The 20,488-nt window shown below is 49.5% G+C and overlaps 1 protein-coding gene across 2 annotated transcripts in view; it reads left to right on the top strand.

The window, feature by feature from the left end:
- Positions 1-1,085: 1,085 nt before the first annotated feature.
- Positions 1,086-20,488, top strand: part of FKBP9 (FKBP prolyl isomerase 9) — a 33,584-nt gene continuing 14,181 nt past the window's right edge. For both annotated transcript variants that reach the window (XM_027863902.1, XM_027863903.1), the window contains exons 1-4: positions 1,086-1,340; positions 13,048-13,193; positions 14,425-14,614; positions 18,510-18,655. In XM_027863902.1, coding sequence (XP_027719703.1) covers positions 1,108-1,340; positions 13,048-13,193; positions 14,425-14,614; positions 18,510-18,655 — 715 coding nt within the window. In that variant the 5' untranslated portion in view covers positions 1,086-1,107. The remainder of the gene's footprint in view (positions 1,341-13,047; positions 13,194-14,424; positions 14,615-18,509; positions 18,656-20,488) is intronic.

A 20,488-nucleotide genomic window follows, 5' to 3' on the forward strand; every position in this document is an offset into this window, starting at 1 on the left:
ACAAGGGCTGCTTCAGAATCGACGAACTTGGGGACTGCACAGGTCCTAGTGGCCAGCTAGCTTCACCCAGACAGGAAAAGGAACCGCCACTAGAATCTTCCAGAGCATGGGGGCGCCAGCCTTGGACGGAAGCCCTCCGGAAGGAGCTGGGGGATGGGCTGCCTCAGGTGGCTTCCCGGCCCACTTCGGGACAGCTCACATCCTGGGGAAGCCTTGCATCTCCCAGTCCCTGCCCTTTGGGGCTAAATAGGGATCGAAGGAGCGCTGCTCTCCCGCAGAAGCTCCTGCTCCAGAAGCACTTCTAGGTGGCCTGGCCTGAGGACATAGGGCATTCATGTTTCTTAATTGCAAAGGGCTACACAGAGAACAGTTACTACTATTGTCCTTATCCATCAATGAAGTCAGGGAATGTTAAGCAGCCGAGGCAGCTAGTAGATATGCCGGTCCGGGGGAGCTGATCTCGGGCGAGTGTCCGTCCCTCTCTAGACTCTGGCTCCTGGGGTCTCTTCCAGCTCTGGGTCTGGGGTCCTCTGGGCAGTGCAAAGCAAGAGCGCTGGCTCAGACGGTGTGACCCTGTGTGCCCCTGGCTCGGTCACTTTCCCTGGCCTGGCCCCACGCTCACACGTGCCGTCCAGGACGCCGGGGGCTGGACAGCCGGTGCCGTGCGCTCCTGGGTGGTTTGGGGAATGCAAGCTAGTCTAGAGCTGGCCGTGTGCGGGTCTCCCGGGGCCGGGGCCGCCACCGACGGCTCCTCCCCGCAGCTGCCCGCCACGCCACGTGGCGGGGGTCTCGAAGCAGCCGGGCCAGGGGCCGGCCCCCCGCCCGCCTTTTCCCACGCCCCTTCTCAAGCCGGCTGGGCGGAGGGGAGGGCCGGCCCGCCGGGATCCCCTCCCAGGCCCCGGGCCGGCCAAGACCCGCCCCGCGCGGCCCGCCCTGGGGAGGAGAGAGGGGGCCGGGCCGGGCCGGGGGAGGCGGAGGCGCAGGCCCGGGAAGTTCTCTCCACGTTTGCAAAGTCTGCGGCCGGAGCCCGCGCCTGGACCGGGCCGTACCCCCCTACCGGGCCCCCCGCCCCGCTTCTCGCCCCAGCTGGGCACCGTCGGGGGCTGCATGGCGGCGCTACCACGCGCCGCCCGGCCCCCGCCGTCCGCGCCCCCGCCCTCGCTGCTGCTGCCCCTGCTGCTGCTCGGCGTGGCGGGCCGGGCGGCGCCGGGCCTGGGCCCCGAGCTCCAGGTGGAGCGGCGCTCCGTGCCCGAGCAGTGCCCGCGGACCGTGCGCGCCGGGGACTTCGTGCGCTACCACTACGTGGGCACCTTCCCCGACGGCCGCAAGTTCGACTCCAGGTAGGGAGGGAGAGCAGGGGGAAGGGGAGAGAGCCCTCCGCGCAGCCCGCGGGGCCGCCCACCCCCAGCCACGGCCCCCCGACGTGGGCCCGGAGAGCGCCCGGCGTGCTTCTCCCCGGCCTCCTTGGTTTCCTTCGGACGTCCTGGGCAGGGGAAGGGCGGGCCTCTCCCCGACCCGCCCCGGGGGAGAGACTCGCAATTGTCTTTGTCTCTGCGCTCCCTCCCTCGCTCTTCGCTGTGCGCCTAGAAGGTGTTTAATGAATGAATGCTTTTTGGATCCAGTTGAGTCTGGAGGGCCTTGGATTCAAATCCTGCCCCAGACGTCAGCTACATAACAAGCCCAGCCCCTAGAATTGTAAAGGGATTCTCCTTCTAACTTCATGTACTCAAGAGCTCTAGCCGTCCAACTCCCCAAGAGACCTGGGCTGGAGAGCAGCTTGCCTCAAGTCCAAATGGGCCTCTCCGCAATGTCCTCCCTGTGCTCCCCGGGATGCCCAGGTGTCCTGCCCTTCGGTCTTCGGTACCTCCGAGGTACGCAGCCCGGTTCCTAAAGTCGTTGCTCCTGGAGCTTGGACTTTGCACAATTTGGGTTCCCTCTCTTGGAGGCTGTCTCCATCTTAGCGTCTCAGGCCTTCCCAGATGTGCCCTGACGGAGAAGGGACCCGTGAGGCAGACAGGCAGCGGTCACTCAGGGGTTTAGTGGGACCAGAATAATTAGCACTTGCCCTGCTCCCGAACTAGTCTTTAGCTGAGTTGATGCTCATGACCAGCCTGCCCGGAGAGCCAGCTCCTCTCCCTGGCCTCGTGGGCTCTGGTCAGCGAACTTCCAGCGGGAGTCTGGGTTCCAGCTCTGGTCCCTGGGGCGCCATGTCCAGGCCTGGTGTCCCAGGACTGACCTGGACCGAGCTTGCCCGTTCACTAAGAGCCAACCTCTGCACTTGGGGAGGCCTCTGAATTTCATCTGATTAGACTCAGCCCAGTGTTTCGGCCTGTGCGGACGACTTGGGTCTTGACTCTGTCAGCCCCTGGTTGGCCATCCCTCCAGCTTGGAGTCATCTGCAGACTTGACGACGGTGCCATCTGGGCACTTCTTATTAATCCAATTAACAATCATGCAGAGTATTAAGCACCTACTGCATGCCAGAAACGGCACTGATCAGTGATCCTCCTCTGTCACCCTTTAGCCCAATCTCCTCATTGTTAAGATGGGAATGATCCTTGGAGTGCCCACTGACAGCCAGGGGAGATGAGACAAAAAAAGGAAAACCAAGATTGGTCCTGTCCTTAAGGAGCTTCTGCAGGGGAGGTCAGGGGGCTCCAGGTGGTAGGGCAGCTTTTTGGGCTTCCTTCTTCTTTCATCCTAGCCATTAGTACTTAGAGAAAGTTTTAGAGTAGGGATATAGAGTTTCTCCTCTTTTTTTTTCTTTTCTTTTTTCCTTTTTTTTTTTGGCTGCTAACATGGGCTTTGCTCTGGCATGGAAGAAAGAAGCTAATTGTGCATTGAAATATAGCCAGTGTGCAGGAACATAATCATTTCCCAGAAGAATTTTTTAAGTTATTGATTGGCTCTGCTCTGGGGTATTGGTGATTTCAGGTTTCAAAAAAAACCTTGAATATACTTCACCAGGCTTCCCATGCTGCCCTGAGCAGGCTTCAGTAAGTGGCAGAAGGGATGGGCAGTTGTTCCCTCCCTCCCACCCCCTTTGAGGTCTGCGATGGTGAGGTGGAGGGGTCTTGGCACCTGAGTGGGGCCAGAGTTTGGGTGATGGCTTTTCCCCAGCTACTGGTCTTCCGATGTCTTAAATGGATCCTGCAGACTTTTAGAGAAAAGTCTTGAGGATTATCTTCGTCTTTACCTTTAACTGGAGCTCTGTTCAGAAGCCATGCGGTTTCTGTCCGGACCTCTCTACCTTTACTATTTTGCTCTAGTCTAAACAGAATCACCAAATTTCAGAGGTGGAAGGTATCTCGGTCCAGGCCACACCTGAAACCTTACGACCACACACCTGACAAGTGGTTATCCATGCCATCTACATGTTTATTGTTAATCTGATGAATAAATATGCACTAATTAAGTGCCTACTATATGTTGGGAGCCTTGACTATAAAAAGTATCAACAGCACAGGACCAAGTGATCTTCGAGACCCCTTGGAAGTCTTCAAGCCGAGAGAGATCCTCCAGGGCTGGAGAACCTGCCGCCTCAAGGCCACATCCCCTTAATAAAAGGATTTGTTCTGTAAAACTTGGACTCAGTCAGAAGGCCGCACCCAAGGACCTAGAAGACCGTAGGTGGCCTCGAGGCCGCAGGTTCCCCACCCCCATGACCTAGCCCCTATTGAGAAGGCCCTTTCTGTTTTTGGACGGCTCAGATTGTTAGGAAGTAGCCAAGAACCTTATGTGGTCACTCTTTGCATGAGAGGGCCTGTATGGAGGCTTCCTTTTCAGAAAGGAAGAGCATTTATTAATTTAATATACTTATCATCTCCACTCCCAGATTTCTGTGTTCAACTGCAGCTAACTTCTCTTAACTAGTGTCTGCTGACTGGAAATCTGCACCTGGATGTCTCACAGGCATTTTGAACTTGACATGTCCAGAATGGAATTTATTGTCTTCTCCACCCTATCTAGGGAGCTCGATTCAGAATCTCTTGCCAAATGGTGATATTTCTGTTGTGGAAACTGCCAGATTCATAACTTAAGACTCATACCTCTCTTCCCCTCCCCATGGCCACTCAGCTGCCAAGGCTGTTGTCCTCCTCACTCATACACCCAAACCCCCAGACCCTTAATGCCTCAATACTCTCGTATTTACCACCTGGGTTCCAGTTTTCCCCAGGAAGATTCCAGATCCGTGAAAGTAGAGGCTCTTTTGCTGGGGGGAGAGAGAGAGAGAAAGAGAGAGTGAGAGAGAGAGAGAGAGAGTGTGTGTGTGTGTGTGTGTGTGTGTGTGTGTGTGTAATGTCTATCTCCAGTGCTTGGCACTTTCTGGGGGGTGAAGACATGCCATGCTTGTTTCATGACTGAATGATCAGCCTCCTAATTGGCCTCCCTGCTTTTGGTTTCTTTGATGGAAGCCATTTTTCTTAATTGGCAGATTTGTCTTCCTAAAATATTGTTCTTACCACGTCATTAATTCCTTGCTCAGAAATCTTCTTTGACCTTTCATTGCCTTTCAAAGAAAAAAAGCAAACCCTTCATTCTGGTATTTAAAACTCTTTACGATCTGGCTCTCACCTCTCCTTCCAGACTTAGTTCACATTATTCCCCTCTCAGTTTTTAGCCAAACTGGGCCTTTGGCTGTTTCCTGAACTTGGCATTCCGTCGTCCATTTGTCTCTTGCATGTTTGGACTCCTTTCCCACAGCTTCAAGCCTTTCCTGACAATCCCTTTCCCCAATTGTGAGCTCTCTCTCGCTTCTCAGATTCTCTCATCAGATCTGTTTCCCTGCCATACAAGTTCCTTGAGGGCAGGCACAGCATCTGGCGCATAGTAGGTGTTAGATTGAATAAAAGTGCAGAATTCCCCCAAGATGAACCCGGTGCCTCGGGGCCAAGCTGGAAGACCCAGCCCTCAGACCTCAGATACCTGAATGCCCCACAGGTGCAAGAGGAAGCTCGGTATTTGTCCCCTGAAGCTTGCTCCTGCTCCCGACTGGACTCTTTTCTGTGGGCGGGTCCCTGTTCTCCTCATCGCCATGTTAGAAAGCTTTAGACTTTCTCCTCCTTCAATACCTGCAGCCAAAGCAAGTTGTGTCCTGGTTTTTCTTCTCCATGTTATTGGCCACATTCATCCCCTCTCCCTTGTCGTGGTTTCTGCCCTAGGTCAGACTCTTGGAATCTCTTCCTTACAGGTCTTTCTGTCCCCTCTCCCCTCCTCCTGCCCATTGGGACACCTTCTGTGGCCTCCTCATGTCTTTCCTGTGATGCCCCCAATTGTATGTTCGTTCGTGTGACTTAAGAACCTCTTGTCAAGGGTTTCTTTCAGAGACTCTGCTGGGTGTGGGCAGGTGCAAACCAACTTAAAATAAGGACCTCATGGGCTGATGTGGGGAACATAGCCCCGGCACGATGGGGAGCAACAGCCGCCCTCCGTGTGTGCAAAGTTCTTCCTCCCCCAAAGCCCTGGTTGTCTTCAAGCCTCAGCATCAGCATTGCCTTTTCTGATCTCTCTTCCTGCAACTGTAGAAACCCCCCCCCCCCATTAAGTTGTTTTACACACACACACACACACACGTTTTAATGTATACATATAATATGTATGTGTGAAACACGTGTATACATATGTATGTATGCATATGTATGTGGACATGTGCATATAGCTATATAATATATATACTCATATGTAGTACTATATGTGTGTGTCTATACATATATACCATGTAGACTGTGTGTGTGCATAGAGAGAGAGAGGATTTCTTTAAGTTTAGGAAATACTTGGCATTCTCATTTAATTCGGTTCTGATAAAAACGAGTGCATTTGATAAAATGGGTGGAAACCTTTAAGACCGGCAGTGCAGAGAAAATGAAGGTGAGGAGGAATTGCTGGCTTGTAAATAAGGGACATCTTCAGGATCAAGCTATGGGCATCAGAGAACGTTCTGTGAATTACTGCTTGGTTTTTTAATCTTGGAAGCTGGTTATAGATTAGGACAGTCACAAAGTGAGTGGTAAGATCTTTGAGAAAATAGCATTTTTGTTCAAGTTCAAGGATTCACTGAATTCTTGCTATAAAATTACTGCTGATCCAAGCACTGGTCATTTGTCTCTGCAGAATAGTAAGCAGATCAAGTTTTCCATATGTAGGAGGGAAATAGCAAAATCTGATACAATACTGAGCCTGTGGGAACTGTAAATATTAATTTATCCTTTGACTGATTTCAGTCTTGCTCATTTCCATTAAAATTTATATGTAATAATGCTTTTCTGCCTTAGTAGTAATTTTGAAATGTTTAAAAAAAAAAAGAAAAGGCAGTGATTTCAGGGCAGGGTAGCCCAGCTGTCACCAGGAGCTGACTGCCATGAAAAGCCTCATGTACTTGTCTGTTAATCCATTTACAATCCACTAAAGAAGACTTTTTCTTTTTTGCATGAGTTAATTTTAGGATAAGGAGAAATGCTCTTCCAGTAACCTCGTTGGCCAACTCTCTGATGATGGGAGTCAGCTGTGTGGTCGGAGGTGAGATTCCGCTTGTACAAAGGCTCCTTATGTTTTGGAGAGTCCGGGCGGGCCGGCCTGGTGGATTGAGGGCCAGTCTTGGAGGTGGGAAACCTTCCCTCCATAACTACCTTTGATTAATGCTCTCTCTGCCCACCTGAGTGTGTGGTCTCTCCTCTAATAGAATATAAGCTCTTGGAGAGCAGGGACTGTTTTATTTTTGTTTTTTAACTCTATTGCCTTGCACAGTGCCCGCCATGTATGAGGAGCCTATTAAATGCTTATGACTGATTACGTGACCTCCACTCAGACATACCAGGTCTGCCCCTGGGGGCTTTTGATTAAACTTTCTGGGCCCTAGGAAACTGGCTAAGTTTTATGTTATCAATGAGTTGGTGGTCTGCGTTGGTGGGGGGAGTTTTCGGGACACCCCCCCTCCAAAATGATATGTTTCAAACGAGTGTTTTCAGGATTCTGCTACTAATGACTTTTCTAGGAGGCCTCTTAGGTTGGGCTTTTGTTCATTTGTTTGGTTGGTTGGTTGTCGAATATTGATGGTAACTAAGTATTTTTATTGATTTTTTTTCCATTTTTTTTGTAGTCAGCATTATGCTCAGCTGATTGGTCATTTTGAAATTAGGTGTTGTGTAAAGGGAATTGACAGTCAGCTCTGTAGCAGCTAGTTAAATAAAAATAACAGTGTAATTTCATTTGGAGTACAAAGCCTTCTGCCTCTGCCCAGACACATTCACCAAGTCTCTCCCAGCCGCACTTCTCATTTCTGGCTCTGATACCTTTGGGGAGGTAAAATGGCATTTCCTCTCTCTGTTATTCTTTCCCTTTCAATTCCATAAACATTTAAGCACATATTACTCTGTACTGGGCACTCTGGAATACCAAGAACTGAAAGAGGCCCTGCCTTCCAGGAGCGTCCATTTTGCTAGAAGGACATAATGTGTCAGGAGATAAATATAGTTTTTCCTGGACCATTATGACAACTTCCACACAGGCCTTTCCTTAAAGGAAGGAAAATCGAGGAGGGGGTGGGGAGGACAAGGGGAGGGGGAATCACGGAGGAGTGGGAGCTGAGCTGAGGAGGAGGAGGAAAAGGTCCTGGGAGGTGGAGGTGAGGAGGGCTAAGGATCCCAGGCCTCAGGGTCAGTCTGTGTGGCGATGGAGTCTCTAGCTGGTCAGGAGTCCAGTTTGTGTGGAATGTAGAGCTCAGAAGCGGCTGAAATAACTCGGTGTTTGGAGAGAGGCTTCCTGTCTGGGGAATAAGGAGGCCTTGTTTGTCCCGGTAGTTATTACAGCAGCTCTCGGCCCACTGGGGCTGGACCTGGGGCCTCACTGGGGCATCGTCCGCGGCAGAGCTGAGAGGCACCAAAAGGGAAGGAACGTCGCAGGAGAGATAACCCTGTCCACCATTTTTCTCATTTCTTCCTGAGACTTTATCCTTGCCAAGGAATAGTAACAATCAATATCCAGTCACTCAGTGAATCCTTACAACCACCCTGTGAAGGGGCTGCTTTTTTTTTTTGTCCCCATTTTACAGATGAGAAAACAGAGTGAGAGGGTGAAGTGACTTGTTCAGAGTTACACAGTCACCAAGTGTCCAGGGTCTAATGTGAGCCTGGGGCTTCTTGACTCCAGGCCCAGAGTTTTACTGTGTCACCCTGCCTGGTCTGAGAAGGCAGCCCCTGAGGGGCTCAGTGAGTGCTAGGTCTGGGCAAGGAGAGACGAGTTCAAATGTGGCCTTAGACGCTTGATTGCTTGGGGACCCTGAGCAAGTCACTAAACTGTGGAATGGGGAGGATAATGGCACCTCAGCCTCCAGGGTCATGGTGAGGATCAAATGGGAGAGGTTTTGTGAAGTGCTTATCACAGTGTCTGGCTTTTAGTAGGTGCTTAATAAATCCTCCCTCCTTCCCTTCCTCTTTTCCTTCCTCCCTCTGTCGCTGCCTCTCTCATGTCCTTCCTCCCTCCCTTCCTCCCTCCCTCTCTCCCTCCCTCCCTCCCTCCCTTCCTCCCTTCCTCCCTTCCTCCCTTCCTTCCTCCTTCCCTCCCTCCCTCATGTCCTTCCTTCCCAGTGATCTTAAGAGACCTAGGTCACATTGGATCCTAGAGAGACAAGGAGTCGTGAGAATCTTTGGAGCCAAGCCAAGGGCTGGGTTCTGCTTCAGGGTCAGAACGCCATGCTTGAGTTGGCTGTTGGCTTGATGTGGTCTCCAACTAGAGATTTAACTGCAGAACTCACCCCAAGCACTGCCTTCTGCCTACCCCGCCCAGCTGCTTCTGCCTTTCCTGTAGATGAACATTTTCTCTCTTGCTCCTTGAGGACAAGAACATTTTCTTTTGTCTTTTTAACTGCAGTGCTTAGCCCAGTGCCTGGCACACAGTAGGTGCTTAGTAAGAGTTTGATGTTTGATTGAAACCAGACCAGTGAGGATTGGAGTTTTGTCCCTGGGCCCCCAGAATTTCACCAGGGACACGCATGGCCTGGTGCCAAGTGACGGAGGGTACCTCTGCTGGCTGCCACGTCCCTGTGGCTGCAGAGACAGGCGAGGCATGGCGCCTGACCTCATTTGGGGAATTAAATGCAGCTTGAGCTTCAGGCTGGGGCCGAGGTCTGATAACAGCCTTGGAGAGAGCTGCTGTGATGCGGGAGACTGTGAGGCAGGATGGGTTTGTTTCTTCTTCTCCCTTAATCCCTTCTACTCTAAGGTGTCCTGAATTAAGAAAGGCTTCTTAACCAGAGCATGGGCATAGTCCCACCGGTCTGCAGTGTTGTGCGTCTCCTGCTCGAAGCGCCACGTGTTAGGAAGGACACTCCCAAGCGGGATGGCACGGGGTCGTGAGACCAAAAATGGGGGAGGTTTATCCTGGAGAAGAACAGCATGAAAGGGGCTGTGATGTCTGGCACTCCTAGGCCTTAATAAATATTTATTGGTTGATGGTAACTCTCTTCTGGTCTCTGAAGGGCAGTCACGTGGACAGATGATTAGAGCTGTTCTTCTGGGCCTCAGTCGGCCTGATGTCTGAGAGAACCTCACAATCAACAGAGCTTTCCAGCAATGTGACGGCTGGTTGGGCAGAGGCCGAGGGTGGAGCAGCCCTCTCTGGAGATCCTTGGTCAAAGCCAGATGGCCTCTTGTTGGATGTGTTGTTGAGGCGTGAATGGGTTGGATGGACTGACTTCCAGGGCCCCTTGGCTTTGGGAAGACTTGGGGTCACCTAGGACCCCAGACACTGGTTAGCTAGGTGACCCTGGATAAGTCCCCCAACCTCTCTCTGCCTCAGGGTTTTTTGGTTTGTTTTTTAAACAAAGCAGCCGGTGCACACAGCAGGCACTTAGAAATGCTTGTTCTCTTCTCCCCTTCCTTTTGGCTTATGAGATTCTGCAGACCTCAATTTCACCCTCTGCAAGTCCTCCTCCAGCACCCAATCTTAGGGCACCAGTAACTCATACCCTGAATGTTCTAGGTGTGGGTGTGTTCGCATGCATTTATCTCCACTCTCGAGTCGTTTTTCACACAGGAGACCTTTTTAATTTTGAGCCCTTTGCTCTCGGGCTGGCTGAGGAGCCTTGGGAGACAGCCAGGAAACAGAGGAAGGCTGAGCCCCAGCCTCTCTCTCCACCGGCTTCCCGTGCAGCAGTGACGTCATCCCTGATGCCGCAGGCCCCTGGCAGTGGGAACTGGGAGGAAAAGCACGTTTGTCCATGATTTCCTAGCACGAGAATCGCAGCCATCTTCACACGTGTTACATCTGGGGAAAGACTGATGCATGGCTCGGTCTCTATTAATAGAATTGGCTGGCTCAAACTTGGGGGCAGCTGGGGATATGCTTGTAGCTGATGTTCGAGAAGCACAGGCTGTGGGCCTTTTGGACCCCACTGTGTGGATGGGGCTGACTTAGAATTGTCCTGAGCAGAGAAGCTCCCTGCAAGCGGGGGTGCTTGCCTCATCTCGTGGGCTCGGGCATCGAGAATTCAAAGAAAGAGAGAGTAAGAGAAGTGGAGGGCGGACGTTCAGATTCAGAGTCAGAAAGGATGCGACTTTGGGCCTGGTGCATAACTGTGCAGCATACTAGCACAGACAGATGGTCTCCCAGTCTCCACTCAGAGACGTTTGGGGTGTTTGGGGAGACCCACTGCCTTCTCAGATTGAATTTTTAGGGAGTTTTCCCTCCCATGGGACTCAAATCTACCTCTGTACAATAGCCCTCCATTGTCCTGAGTTCTGCCCTCTGGGCCAAGCAGAACATGACTAATGAATCTCTCTTCCACAGCATATCCCTTCACATACTTGAAGACCTTTGTGGTGTTGTTCAGTCCAATAAACGTTTATTAAGCACCTATCGTGTGCCAGGCATTGTGCTATGTGCTAGGGATACAGTTAATAAAACGAAAGACAGCCTCTGCCCTCATGGAACTTACACTCTGTGGGGGGAGACAGCACACAAAAGGAGACAGGAGGGTGGGGGGGAGGACACCAGGGGTACCTGGTGTGGGACCATCTTGTTTCATGGAGTTGGAACCAGGCAGGGCAGCAGATGCACAGTGGAGTGAGCTGAGTCAGCTTCTGCCCGCTATGAAGGAAGGCATCGGGAGGAGTTTGGTAGTCTGCCCTCCGATCAGAGGGGAGATGCCCCTGATTCTGAGCCTGCTCCAATTTGATAAGCATGCCATCTCTTCAATTCAGCAAGCCTTTACTGAGCCCCTCCTATGTACCAAGTGCTGTGCTAGGTTGAGGGAGAGAGGGAGAGAGAGAGACATTGATTCTTATAGTGCTTGTTCACAAGAAGCCAAATTCTGGGGTGTGGGTGGGGGCAGAGTAAGGTGTCAGAAGTAAGGAAAGGTAGGAAGGGTCCAAGTTACAAAATGCTTTATGAGACAAACAGAGGGTTTTGTATTTGATCTTAGAGGTAATAGGGCCCTTGGAGTTTATTGCATAAGGGGGTGACTTGGTCAGACCGTGGCTTAAGGGTGGCTGACCTGGGTGGCTGAATGGAGGATGGACTGGAGAGGGAGGGAAGAGACGTGAGTCAGGGAGACCAGTCAGGAGGTGCTGTGATTAGCCCGGGTGAGAATGGAGATAGCAAAGAGATGAACTTTGGATCAGGAAGAACTGAATTGAACCCCAACGAAGACACTTCCTGGTGGTATGATCTGTGGCACTCTATCTTTCTCAGCTTCACTGTCTTCATTTGTAACATGAAGATCAAAATGGCAGCTCCCTCACAGGGTTATCGTGAGAGTCAGAAAAAGCTGATGTACATAGGGGCTGATAATGAGGAGGAATGGGCAGAGAGGTAGGGAGCTAGAGACCATTGCCCTGCACGTCAAAGGAGGGCAAAGGATCCAGGCGGAGGAGTGATCAGCAGTGTTACAGGCTGTAGCGAGGTCAGGGAAGATGGCCTCCCACTCACCTGACCCCTGGCAGTTGGATTTCTGATCTCACCAGGCAACTAAACACTTTCCACTCCCTAGTGACGTGTCAGCCACAGAAACAGTGACCTTTTCTCAGGCCTCGTCCTCCTCGGCCTCCCTGTGACTTTGACGTTGGTGACCGCTCCCTTCTGCATGCTCTGCTCTCTCCTGACTTCTGTGATCCTGCCGTCCTCTGGCTTTCCTCCCATTGGCTTCTCTGTCTCTCAAAGCTCTGCCCTCAGCTCTCTTCTCTTCTTTTCCTACACTCCTTTTCTTGGTGATCTTAGCTAATCCTTATGGCTCACGATCCCTATGTCTAGATTTTCAACCCAGTGATCTATCTTGAGCTCTGGGTCTGCCTCACTAACTACTTGCTTGATTTCTCCACCTGAATGTCTCTTGGTCATTTCAAAGACACATATTCACTGTGGAACTCATGGTCTCCCCCAGTAAACTTGCCCTTCCTCCAAGCTTTCCTCTTTTGAGGCCACTGCTGTCCCTGTAGTCATCCAGGTTTGCAATCTCAGATGAGTCTGAGACCCTTCTCTCTTCCTCGCCCCCCATAGCCAATCAGTTGCCAAGATTTGCTGATTCTCCTCCCCCAATACCTCTCACATCTCCCTTCCCTCTGGTCCACCACGTTCTAGATCAGGCTCTCATCCCCGTGACCTCGACTGTTAACGATGGTCTGATTAGTCCACTTGCTTCCAGCCCCCTCTCTGAACAGCAGCCAATGGAATCTTCCCATGGTGTAGATCTCACCTTGTTCGTGTCCTGTTCAATGATCTTTAGTAACTCTCTGTTGCCTTTCCTGACTCTTGAGTCCAGAGCTCTGTCTCCTGTACAAGGTTTATGAGATGCTTTTATACATGTGTCATCTCCCCTGAGGGATGAGCACCGAGGGACTGATGAAGGCACTGAGACTCCAAGAGTTAAAATGACCTGTGTCAGCTCACACGGCTAGGCGGTGGCAGAGGCATCTCCTCTCAAGGGAGCACCAAGGACAGTCCGTCCCTGGAATCACCTCCATCAGCGCTCCTTGAGGTGTATGGCTCTGGGTTGGTTTGTCTGCCCTGAGGAACTGTTTGCTGTTTGCTGACACTTCCCTTTCTCCTCTTGTGCAGTTATGATCGGGGCTCTACCTTCAACGTGTTTGTGGGGAAAGGTCAGCTGATCGCCGGGATGGACAAAGCCCTGGTTGGCATGTGTGTGAACGAGAGGAGATTTGTGAAAATTCCTCCCCAGCTCGCCTATGGGAGCGAAGGCGTCCGTGAGTATGGCTCAGAAATGATTTGTGGTCATGACTGAAAAACATTAAAGCCCCTTGGGCAGGGGTAGGCCCTTAGGAGATCTGATCAAACCCCCCAAAGGCATTTATTAAGCACCTCCTATGTATGTGTGCCTGGGCATACAGAGACAGTCGTTAAATAGGCCCCTACCCAAATTAGTAGCAAAAATGGTCTCTTCCCTCAAGGAACTTACATTCTAAGGGAGAGGCACCACGTACATATAGAAGCATAGACAGAGTAAATGTCAAAAGAATCTATATCTCTGTATATCAGTACAGAATAATTGAAGACAAAGTAAGTGAGGAGGGAGGATGCTGAAGCTGAATCAGGAAAGCTTCATGTAGAAAATAGTGTTTGGAGGCAGGAAAGAGGTGGAGTGAGGGACAAGTGCAGGAGGTGTGTGACATGGCCAGCGCAAAGGCATGATTGTGAACCTGTTTGAATCGTTTGTGCCGCGTGTCCCAGGAGGCCCGGGGTTAGCCCGGAGGTGGGTCTTGTTTGGTATGGATCAGATGAGTCCTGTGGAGAGGGGGCGACAGGCCCACTCTGTTAGGGCTCTCAGATTGGGTCCCCGCACTCTAGTGACCACCCAAAAGAGTGTCCTTTGGAGAGCAGGGAGGACAGAGCTCCGACCCTGGCCCGGGGCCCAGACCCATGCACGTGCACACTCACTGTCCCTAATCACTCTTCAGGGTGTAGGTGGGGGTCTGCGGGCTTGTGTTCCCCTTCGTGTTCTCTTTCCCTTGTTTTACAGTCACGTGTGACTCTCCATGACCCTATTTGGGGTTTTCTTGGCAGAGATACTGGTGTGGTTTGCCATTTCCTTCCCCAGCTCATTTTATAGATGAGGGAACTGAGGCAACCAGGGTGAAGTGACTTGCCCAGAATCACGCAGCTAGTAAGTGTCTGAGGCCAGATTTGAATTCAGGATGATGAGTCTACCTGACTGTAAGCCTGGCGCTCTATCCACTGTGCCACATCCCCACATGGAGACTAATAGGGCCTCCTAACCAGTTATTCTGTTCTGTCCAGTCATTTCAACTCATCTAGAAGAAGGAGCCAAGCAATCTGACTAGCTTTTCCAATGTCCTTTTCTTTGGAATGATGTGTGAATGATTTAAACAGACTTTGATTTTTTGTCTGGTTCTTGGAGGTTTATGAGCGGGAGCGGCTGGGTGGCAGGCTCAGTTTCTCCTTATTTTGCATTTCTAGCCGACGTCGTCCCCCCTGACTCTGTGCTGCACTTTGACGTCCTTTTGATGGACCTCTGGAATTCTGAAGACCAAGTTCAAGTTCATACTTACTTCAAGCCGGCTAATTGTTCTCGGACAATCCAGGTGTCCGATTTTGTAAGATACCACTACAACGGCACGTTCTTGGATGGGACTCTTTTCGACTCCAGGTAAGGGCTGCTTTTGGCTGTGAGGTCAGGGAACCACGGACCTGCTCGACTTTCTACCTGCTCTTTGCTTCTTTCGACAACAGAGCAGCCGCTGGGAGGCTCTTAACCTGAATCAGTCTGTACAACTGCCTCACTTTCTTGAATCTTTCATGTCAGATGGAAAAAAGAACCACGGCAGGCTCCATCCTGAGAGATATCCCAGAGTGACCAAAGGACATGTTAGAGCATTTAGGAAAGGGTTAGCTCAGAGGAGGAAATCAGGGGAGGAGATGAAGGAAGAATTCACAGCAGTTTAGAAATTCCCAGAAAGACTTGAACTTACAAATTGGGAAAGGGAGAATTTTGGGGGAAAACTGACTAATATGAAAGGCAATGGTAAATCTGAAAATGTCGATGGGAGCAGTCAACCGCAGACCTCAAAGCCGAGAACGAAACTATAAATGTCAAGGAAGTAAGAGACAAGCTCAGAAGGTAGCTCAACTACAGTGTCGGAAACCACGTAGAGACAAGTGACAGGTGGAGGATAAGTTGAGATGCTCTGCCTGAGGATTCATAACATCTTGGGAAACTTAGAAAGAGAAAAGAATACGAGCAGTACATCTCTTAGTTTTTCAGTTATTCAAAACAAACACCAGTTTACGAGAGAGAATTCATAGAACCTTGAGAAAGTGAAAGCTTTGATTTCAGCTGTCCTAAAGGCAGGTTATTGTCAAACTTCAGGAGTACAATGACCAGAAAAGAATCCTGTAAGCTGCATGGGACAGACCGGGGGATATGAGGCAGGAACACAAAATCAGTGGGTTTGATTATATGAAGAAAAAGGATTTTGCATTTAAAAAAAGCAGTGTCTTTAAAAATTGACATTTGAGAACAAAGGTTAGAGTTTTTGTTTTCTAATCAAAGAACTTTGTTTGAGTCCTGTCTCTGACTTTTACTTATTCGATTTGGGGCAAGCTACCTAACCCTGGACCTCAGTTTCCATATCTGTAAAATGAATGGGTTGTACTACATTTTGGAGGTCGGATCCAGCACTACCTATGTGATCTCTCATGGGCCAGAATTGGGAAGGGACTGATAGAGATATGTAAGAGTAACGTGTGCTCCGAAGTGGAGAAATGAATGAATGAAAACACGTTTGTTAAGCATTTGCTGATTTCCAGGCCTTTGTTGTACTGTGTGTGAACTATTCACAGAAAGCTAGATAGCTCCTCAAGGAGCTTATGTTCTTATGGGGAAACCAGCGCCGGTTAGGGGCTAGAGCAGCAGGGTCCTGGGTCTCTGAAGGCCCAGGGAAGATGAGGGCTCAAAGAAAATCGCACCATTTCTAAAGAGTAACGAAAACTCTGGATCACTATGTGAGAATCTATTCAGATCTATAATAATTCAGAAAAATCCTAATCAGGAAAACCATGAGGTAGTACCTTATCTCCATCAAATTGGCAAAAGCTGCCGCTTCCCTCCCGGAGGTAGAATTCATTTTGGGGGCTGCTGCCTCATTGGTGGCTACAGATGGGCGCTGGCTTGCTCGTCACCTCCAGCTCAGTGACCCCCTGGTACTGCCTCAGTGGGTCTCCCTGGGAATCTTCACGGCCTCTTTGTTCATAGCCACTTGGCCTGGGCCTCGGGCCTAGCAGCTGAGGAAGGGCTGAATAAATTGTGGTGCGTTAATGGAACGGAAGAAGAGAGCGCCCTAAAAATGACCAAATGAAGACTGTAAGGAAAGAGAGACTGATGCAGAGTGACACGGGCCGAGATGAACCTGTGCTTACAACTCTCTTTATTTGTGTCCTTGCTGTGGGCCTTTCCGTTTCATCAGGAAGGGGAGCTCCCTCCACTGGCACAGAGCAGCAGAGTAACCCAGAGTGCAGGGGAGTCGGGAGGGGACGACCCTTCCCCACGGTCACACAGCCGGGATGTCAGAGCAGAGCAGGACTTGCACCCTGCTCTTTGGGATGGCACCCACCCTTCCAGATTGCAGCTGTGCTTCTCTGCATTTTTATTCCTTCAAAATTATTTGCTCCAGGAAATGTAGAATCAGAAAAGGAAATTGGCCAGGCCCAGGTATGAGCAAGGAGTAACCGTTGTGTAGCCTCATGTTGCCTTGTGACAGGTGGGGCATTCGCGGTCTGTGGTTTGTCAGCATGTGTGGGGGTTCCCTCCCTGCAAGTTGCTTAGGGGCACTGGGAGGTAAAGAGAATTGTTGGGACCTCACAAATTTGAACCCAGGTCTTTCCGACTAAAGACCTGGCACCCCATCACCTGTACCTCCCTGCCTCTGTGCTAATGCTTTTTATAAAGAGTCCTTTGACCCTCACAAACAGCCCCGTGTGGTTGCATGTGGACGAAAACAAAGGGACTGTTAGGTTTGCAGATCAGTTCAGAAGGGGACCCTGAGCAGATGTCTCGTCTTTATCCTAATTTCACTAAAATGTGTATTTCTCTATTTTATCAAAATATAAGTTATTTAAACTTGTAATGTTGAGTTTGGTGTGGATTTGGAGTCCAAGGCCCCAGATTTACATCTTGGTTCTACAACTTGGGACAAGTCATGTCCCCTCTTGGGCCTCAGTCTCCTCTTCTGTACAATGAGCCCCCGCTCCAGCTCTGAGGCTGTGTTTCCCAGAACTGTCTGTGGCGTGGTGATGGAATTTTGTTTGTTGTCAGTGAGGAGATTGCAAAACATCTGTGGGATAACTTTACCTGTGAAGCAGCCGTCCTTTTGCCGCGGTGGCTTCAGTGCCTTTAACACTGAACCACTCTTGATTTATGTTTGTTTTTGCAGCGTTGTTCCAGAGGGGAGGTGAGCAAGGAGAACATGGTGACTTAGGGGCAGTGTTAATAGGCTCCCATGGCGTTGGCTGGGGTTAAGCTAGAGAATGAGCCCCCGCCCCTTAGCTCTCAGGTTATTCCCGCCCATGTTATCCCTAGGCGATTTTGCTAGCAGGACTGTGAGAGCTGATTTTGGGAAAATCCAGGGCTCACTTCTTCCAGTGTCATTATATTTGTTCATTAATTCATCCAAGTATTTATTTATTTGCTCATTTATTTTTAATTTTTGACATTCATTTTTTAAAAATGTTGAGTTCTGAATTCTCTCCAGCTCCTCCCCCACTCCTTGAGAGCAAGCTATACATCAATTATACATGTGAAGTCATGCAAAACATACTTTCATATTAGCTATGTACCAAAAAATAAAGGCAACAAACATAAAGAAAGTGAAAAAAGTCTGTTGCATTCTGCATTCAGAGTTCATCAATTCTTTCTCTGAATGTGGGTAGCATTTTTCATTGTGAGCCCTTTGGAATTGTCTTGATCATTGTGTGACTGAGAAGAGCCAAGTGACTCACAATTGTTCATCGTGTAATATTGCTGTTACTGTCTACAGTGTTCTGGTTCTGCTCACTTCACACAGCATCAGCCCATGCAAATCTTTCCAGGTTTTTCTGAGAGCGTCCTGCTCATCATTTCTTATGGCACAAGAGTATTCCACTACATTCATGCACCATAACTTGTTCAGCCTTTCCCCAATTGATGGGCATCGCCTCAATTTCCAGTTCTTGGCCACCACAAAAAGAGCTGCTATAAATATTTTTGTACATGTGGGTCCTTTTCTCTTTTTTATGATCTCTTTGGAATACAGATGTATTTCTTTTGTACATACTTAAATAAGCACAGTATCTCCCCTGATACAATGAATACTAGCTCTCAGTTGAGGGTCAGGTGGTTTTTGCTTTGGTAACCCCAAGGCTTAGCAATGTGCATTTTATAAATACTTGTTCTTTGATTGATCGGTTTTTTCATAAACTTCTTCAGGAATACTGATTGATGACTTGGGAGCAGATACTCACAAAAGTGTGGGGTCCTGTGACTAATGGACCATTGTTTTGTTTGATAGCCACAATCGGATGAAAACTTACGACACCTATGTGGGGATCGGCTGGCTGATCCCTGGGATGGACAAAGGCCTCCTGGGGATGTGTGTGGGGGAAAAACGGATCATCACCATACCTCCTTTTCTGGCCTATGGGGAAGACGGCGATGGTGAGTCATCTGTCTGTTTTTGTCACAGTTCTGAATTCAGCTGTGGCTAGGTGGAACCTTGCCAGACTTTGTGTTAAGGAGATTGTCTTTGGAATATTTGGATTTTGGAAGGCAAGTAGAAGTCTGGCTAAGTCAAAATAGTATATAGTGAAAAGCAGTCAGCTCCCTAGGACACTCCCCATTTAGATATCCCTGATGAATCAGTGGCCACTCTATGCTCTTCTCCCTCCCCCCGCCGCCATCTTGTTACTGGATACTGCCATTGGAGCTGACTTGTTTCCAGACTGTCTCCCTGGCCTGCTCCCTCTCTTTCCCTTCTCCCCATTCTCCATGCTTCTTGGGGTTCAGTGAAACCCAGGCTACTGCTAGAAGCCTCAGCACATAGATGTATGCTGATGAACATGCTATGAACACGCTCCAGTAGCCATAACAAAGGCAACATGTTAATATGTTGGTTGAGCATATGAAGTGCCAAGATGATACATAATTCACTATTTTTCTGCTCGCTCGCAAATCTGAGCTGAAGCCAAATAACAGAATCATTGAAAATGTAGATCAGGATGCCACATGTGTCCTATTGGGAAAGAGAATTCATTTATTATTAATTTGTTATAAATGAACACATTCAATATTGGTTTCATGAATTCGTTTTTAATACTATTAGCAGTCCTCACTTAGATGGTGCTTCAGAGTGTGCAAAGCTACGACAGCTTCGTGAGGTGGGCTCAGCTTCCCGCCTGTCCCAGCACAGATGTGCAGAGCTCCTGGTGGCCTTCTGGTATAACTGAGAGGCAGAGACCTCAGGGGCTGTTTGTCTAATCCATTTTTAACATTTTACTTTATATATTTAAATTTTTAAAAAGTATGGATGTTCTAATTTGTTATTTATTTTAAACAGTTCTTTCTTTTAAAATTTTGAGTTCTAAATTCTGTCCCTCCCTCCCCCCCATGGAGAAGGCTAGCTATATGATGTCAATTATACATGTGTTTTCTTTGTCCAATCCATTTTTGGAAAGAATTCCCACTTGGCTCTGATTGCCAGGAAGTCATCTGGCCTTTTCTGAAAGTCCTGGAGGGCGGGGGCCTCCCTGCATTGGGAGCCCGTCCCCCACTCCCTTTGGGGCTACTTTTGTAAGGAAGATTTTCCACTGCCGTGAAGCCCAGTTCTGCAGCTCTGCCTTCCCCGCCCTTCAGTGCCCAATAGCAAGTCTGACCACATGACAGCCTGTCAGATACTTGGGCATGGAGCGCTCAGCCGGGAGTCAGAAAGACTTGGATTCAAATGTGGCCTCAGACACTTGCTAGCGTGTGACCCTGGGCAGGTGAATTACCCTCTCTCTTCCTCACTCGTAAAATGGGCCTGCTAACGGCTTCTTCCTTCCAGGGTTGTGGTGAGGATCAAGTGAGATCATATTTGTAAAGCGCTGATAGCACAGTGCCTGGCACATAGTAGGTGTGCTGGTTTATTCCTTTCTCCCTCTCCCTTTCCCTCTTTCTCTGGCCAAAACATTCCTAGTTTCCAAAGGAAAACTCCTTTAAAGCAGAGGTGTCAGCTGAATAGTGCCCTGCTGCTGGGGTGGCCCGTGCCTTGAAGTTATTTTATATTCTGTAGACGTTCCTATGGATGTGAACCTGTTACCTCTCCCAGGAGAACATAAGCCCCTTGAGGGCAGGGGCTGTTGCATTTGTGTCTGTGCGTGTGCAGTGCCTGGCACAGAGTAGGCACTTAATAGGTGTTTGTTGATTCAACAACAGACACACAGCAGAACTTTTCAAAGATCCAGGATTTCCCCAGTGTGATAGGGTTCCCTCCATCCCTCGGCAGATGTTTTC

This window comes from Vombatus ursinus, unplaced genomic scaffold, assembly GCF_900497805.2.
Source record: "Vombatus ursinus unplaced genomic scaffold, bare-nosed wombat genome assembly UNPS02014773.1, whole genome shotgun sequence".
NCBI classification, from domain to species: Eukaryota; Metazoa; Chordata; class Mammalia; order Diprotodontia; family Vombatidae; genus Vombatus; species Vombatus ursinus.